Source organism: Barbus barbus (assembly GCF_936440315.1).
Source record: "Barbus barbus genome assembly, chromosome: 40".
Lineage (NCBI taxonomy): Eukaryota > Metazoa > Chordata > Actinopteri > Cypriniformes > Cyprinidae > Barbus > Barbus barbus.
Genome location: NC_136718.1, coordinates 27,186,730 through 27,192,294, shown reverse-complemented (window position 1 = coordinate 27,192,294; position 5,565 = coordinate 27,186,730). Strand labels below are relative to the sequence as shown.

Genomic DNA, 5,565 nt, shown 5'->3' with positions numbered 1-5,565 from the left:
ATATCGTGCATCCCTAGTGTTTATTAATATTTTGATTTCATTTTTTTGTTTTCATTTTAATTTTAGTAAAAATGTTTATTTATTTTACTCTTTCTTGAAGTTATTTTAGTCGTAAAGTTAAACAAAATGAAAATTACAAATGTTGCTTAAGTTTAAAACATTTTTATATTTTATTTAATTTCAGATAACATTCATATTATTTGTTTTAATTTTCATTTTAGTCAACAATAAACCAAGTTCAGATTGAAGTGTGTGAAGCAGAAGACAGATGAGTGTTTCTCATACACACACACACACACACACACATACACACACACACATGCACAGAGACACACACACACACACACACACACACACACACACTCACACACACACACATGTACATGCAGTGCTGATGAACAGCAGATCTTCTCTGAGTGCAAATGAAATGACAAACTACAATCTTCACTACCACTCACCTCATTCTGTGTGTGTGTGTGTGTGTGTGTGTGTGTGTGTGTGTGAGTGAGTGAGTGTGTGTGTGTGTGTGTGTGTGTGTGAGTGTTGAGTGACAAGAGGAGTGTGTATTGATTTTCTCAGCAGTTCTTCAGCAGATCAGTGAGTATGAAACTGCTGTCGTCTGACTGAATGCAGCTCATCGGTGACTGATTTATGACGTTTGACATGAATGAGGTGGAACTGTCTGAACACTGCAGTGATCGATGATCTTCATCAGTATTTCCAGCACAAACATCTAAAGGTTCTTAAATAAACATATACTTACTGGAGATTCAATAAGAAATGACAGAAAATACATGCAAGTCGTCTTGTTTTCTGAGAAATGTATGTTTTTGATCAATTTCTCAGAAAACAAGATGAATAATATCTTCTGTCAGTGTGCATCTCCAGTAAATGCATCTTGGTTTAAGAATCTTTAGACATTTGAACAGCAAAACAAGACAGAAATACTGAGGAAGAGCAGCAGTGTTACGGTCCTCCTGAACTATTTTATCATTGTTTATAATATTGAAGGTTTATTTCCTATCAACACATATTTTCTTATTGTAGTGCATTCTGGGACGGTGTTCATCATGTAGGGTTTTGAGGTGTGTGTGGAGTGCATCAGTCATCACACACACACACACACACACACACGTGTGTAATGCATGTTGCGTGCTGTGGGGTGTTTGTTCTGCTGTGATGTGAGTTTTTCCTCTGATCTCCGATGTTCTCTGACACTCATGAAGGGTCAGCCCAGTGAGCACTTCCTGTGGCATATCTCCACTTCCTGAAGATCTGTGTGTGTGTGTGTGTGTGTGTGTGTGCTGTGGTTTATTCCTTCAGTCCTCTGATCCGTCACTGCCCACATCTGGCAGGAATTTGTGCTGGAATGGAGGGATTTGAGAAAACCAGAGAGAGAGAGACAGATGAGTGAAAAACGAGACTTCTGATAGAAACCAGACAGGCATCTACCCACAACCCCCCTCTCCACCCACAATGCTCTCTGGCCAAAACCCGCTTCTGAAATTAAAACAATATTACTGGAATGAAAACATGAGCAGAGCCGAATTCTTATCTGCTGTGTGTGTCTATATGAGACAGACGCACACACACACACACACACACACACACACGTGCACACACACACACACACACACACACACACACACACAGACAGACAGACAGACACACAGTTCAGTGCTTTGATTTGATTTGAGCTTTACATATAACACATATAACTGTGTGTTTAGTGTGTGTGTGTGTGTGTGTGTGTTTAGTGTGTGTGTGTGTGTGTGTGTGTTTAAGAGCAGATATGAGCTCACACACAGCGTCTCTGCCGCTGCTCTCTCTGTGCTTTATTCTGCTCTCACACTCTTTACTCCTCTCTGCTGTCTCCATCATCATCAGCATTTTAACTAATGAATGAATGAATGAATGAAGGGCTGATGTGAAGCTCAGCGTGAAGAGCCTGACCTCTGCTGGACACACACTGCAGCGACACACACACACACACACACACACACACACACACTTCATTTCCAGTGATATCGACCTGAACTGAGCTGGATGATGACATCACTGAATTCAATAATGAAATGCCTTTAACTGAAAATCTTTTTTAAATATTTTAATTTTACATTATTGACACACTATTTTCTTTTTTGGATATTATGGAGTTGCTTTGACACACTTTACATTATTAAAAGCGCTATATAAATAAAGGTGACTTGACGCTCAACAGAGGAATAAAAACAAACATCAATTAAAAAAAAAATAATTAATACTTTTATTCATCAGGGATGAGATTTCTGTTTCAAATAAACGCTGTTCTTTCTATTCATCTGTGAATCCTGAAAAATAAAATGTATCACAGTTTCCACAAAAATATTGTGCAGCACAACTGTGTTCAACATTGATAATAATCAGAAATGTTTGTTGAGCAGCAAATCAGTATATTATTATGATTTCTGAAGATCATGTGACACTGAAGACTGCAGTAATGATGCTGAAAATACAGCTGCAGATCACAGAAATACATTACAGTTTAATACATATTCACACAGAAAACAGCTGATTTACATTAGAATAATATTTCACTGTTTTACTGTAGTTTTGATCAAATAAATGCAGCCTGAGCAGAAGAGCCTCTCAGAAACAGTAAAACGGTGATTATTGTGGATGTTTGAGTCAGTGTCGCTGTATATATGATCAAACACAGCAGATGATTTCCCATGATCCTCTCTGTCTGTTTTCTCAGCTGCTGTCTGTCACTCTGTTGACTCTCACGGAGGAAAGTTGGTTTTCCTACAAACCAGGATTAAAAGCTTCCGCAGAGACGGAGAGAGATGTGTGTGTCATATTTGACCTTTGACCTTCAGATAATAAACCCAGACCTGTGTATTTCTGGCAGCTTTGAGCAGCAGCTGTATAATCTGACACTTGATCATGTTAATAAAGTTATTGTAAAGTTGATAAGGTGATAAACACAGATGTGCATCTCATCCGTCATTATCAGCACTCACTGACCTGAACAACAATACAGGTCACTGAGACAGGAAGTCACCAGCACACTTCCTGTTTCTGGAGCGGAGTGCTGAACTCTTCTGATCTCATTCTCAGTGTTTACTTCACAGCCAGAGCCTTTAAAAGCACCACAATATACAGACCCTTTCCTTAAAACAGACTTGTTCTTGTTTTTATTAAGAGTTTACTTTCTTCTTATTGTTATTTTCTTGAATTCACTGTTTATAAGCATGCATGAGTACATTTATACACATATACATGTTTCTGTAAACCTCTATGTAAACATTGTTTTTCTTGGTAAAAAAAAAAAAAAACAGTATATATATATGTATATATAAACTTTTTTTTAATTATTATTTATGTTTACAACGTTGTCTTGCAGCGTCAGTAAAACGCGATTCGTCTCGGTTGTTGTTTGTCCTCTCTCGGACGCCGTGTGTGTCAGTTTCGCGCATGCGCAGTGAGAGCGGTTGCTTCAGGGTAGCATGCAGTTGAGTCTGTTCTCTGCTCTTTGAATTAAAAACATTATCATCTGATTGTATTATATCGTTATTATTGTTAAAAATATTATATCGCAGCTAACTGTATATAAAAGCGTTTATGAGAAGAAAGAAGGAAGAGAAAGCGGAATGAGTCAGTTTGAAGAGTAAGTTAGCGGCTAACGGCTAATTAAACAGATTCTCGACACTTATTCATTTATAATAGAAGTAGATTTAGTCTATAAAATCATGATAAGGGTATATATATATATATATATATATATATATATATATAAAACCCTTACGAAAACTAGCCATGGTTTTATTGTAGTAAAAGTGTAGTAACCATGTTTTAATGTATTTATTGTCTTTTCTATAAGCAGTTTTACTACAAACACGCTGTTAAAGTACTGTTAGTGCCGCAGAACCATGCTTTAACTACTGTAACCTGTGTGTGTTTAACTTTCTGATCAGTTGAACTCGTCATACATACTTTAGATATATTATATATTAACACTAGCATCACTAGCAACATAGAATTGTAGCCTTTACAAATATAATCGTTTATTGTTATTTTCTATAAAACTAATAACTATTACTTTTGATTAAGCTTATTTAATCCTTTTAAATAATGTTTCAGTCTGAACATCATAAAATGCTAATTTATTAACAGTAATGTTGTATTTGTAGTTTGAAGGAGGAAGACTCCAGCGACCATGAGGAGATGAAGGACAGTAATGAGAGCAACGGAGGATCAATAAACAACAACAACAACAACATCAGACGCAAGGTGAGCCTGACACACACACTCACATGCACACGCATTCACACACACTCACTCACTCACTCACACACACACTCACTCACTCACTCACACACACACTCACAGACACACTCACTGACACACACACAGAATGATGTGTTAATATCATGATGAAAGCCTCACGCATGTGTGTGTGTGTGTGTGTGTCAGACGGTGACCCCCGGCGCAGGCGAGCACCCGCTGCAGTATAACTACACGTTCTGGTATTCGCGCCGGACCCCCAGCAGACCAGCAAACACACAGAGCTACGAGCAGAACATCAGACAGATGGGGACAGTGGCATCGGTCCGACACTCACCTTCTGAGCTTCAGTTGTGGTCCAGATCTGTGTGTGTGTGTGTGTCTGACTGTGTGTGTGTCGTTACTCCAGGTGGAGCAGTTCTGGAAGTTCTACAGTCACCTGGTGCGACCCGGAGACCTGACGGGACACAGCGACTTCCACCTCTTCAAAGAGGGAATCAAACCCATGTGGGAGGTGTGTGTGTGATTGTGAGTGTGTGTGTGTGTGTGTGTGTGTGTCTGAGTGAGTGAGTGAGTGAGTGTGTGTGTGATTGTGTGTGTGTGTATGTGTGCGTGTGAGTGCGTGTTTGTGAATGCGTGTGCATGTGTGTGTGTGAGATTGTGTGTGTGATTGTGAGTGTGTGTGCGTGCATGTGTATGTGTGTGTGAGAGCGTCAGTGTGGTTTTGATCTGAGATGAGTTTGTGATGTGTGTCTGTGAATCAGGACGAGGCCAATAAGAACGGAGGGAAGTGGATCATCCGGCTGAGGAAGGGTCTGGCGTCTCGTTTCTGGGAGAACATCATCCTGGCCATGCTGGGCGAGCAGTTCATGGTGGGCGAGGAGATCTGCGGGGTCGTGGTGTCCATCCGCTTCCAGGTACAGATAGCTGATCAGAAATCATCATTCTGTCACTCTTTACTGTCCGTGTGAGTCTGACTCGAGTGTGTGTCCGCAGGAGGATATTCTGTCCATCTGGAATAAAACAGCCAACGATCAGGTGACCACGTCACGGATACGAGACACTCTGCGGCGCGTGCTCAACCTGCCACCAAACACCATCATGGAGTACAAGACACACAACGACAGCCTCAAGTGCGTCTCATTTGACTCCATTCACAGACTTATGCATCATCTGAAAGTTTAATAAATGATATCTCCATTGATGTATGGTTTGTTATGATAGGACAATATTTGTCTGAGATGCAACTATTAGAAAATCTGGAATCTGAGGGAGCAAAAAAATCTAAATATTGAGAAA

General features: G+C 39.8%; 1 protein-coding gene across 2 annotated transcripts in view; it reads left to right on the top strand.

The window, feature by feature from the left end:
• The first annotated feature begins 3,446 nt into the window (after nucleotides 1-3,446).
• LOC306859280 (eukaryotic translation initiation factor 4E type 2-like) overlaps nucleotides 3,447-5,565 on the top strand; it is a 4,189-nt gene continuing 2,070 nt past the window's right edge. For both annotated transcript variants that reach the window (XR_013783290.1, XM_079400242.1), the window contains exons 1-6: nucleotides 3,447-3,649; nucleotides 4,173-4,272; nucleotides 4,456-4,590; nucleotides 4,676-4,780; nucleotides 5,031-5,183; nucleotides 5,263-5,399. Coding sequence is in view for 1 of the 2 variants with exons in the window: in XM_079400242.1 (XP_079256368.1) it covers nucleotides 3,633-3,649; nucleotides 4,173-4,272; nucleotides 4,456-4,590; nucleotides 4,676-4,780; nucleotides 5,031-5,183; nucleotides 5,263-5,399 (647 nt within the window). In the remaining variant the exon portion in view is untranslated. The remainder of the gene's footprint in view (nucleotides 3,650-4,172; nucleotides 4,273-4,455; nucleotides 4,591-4,675; nucleotides 4,781-5,030; nucleotides 5,184-5,262; nucleotides 5,400-5,565) is intronic.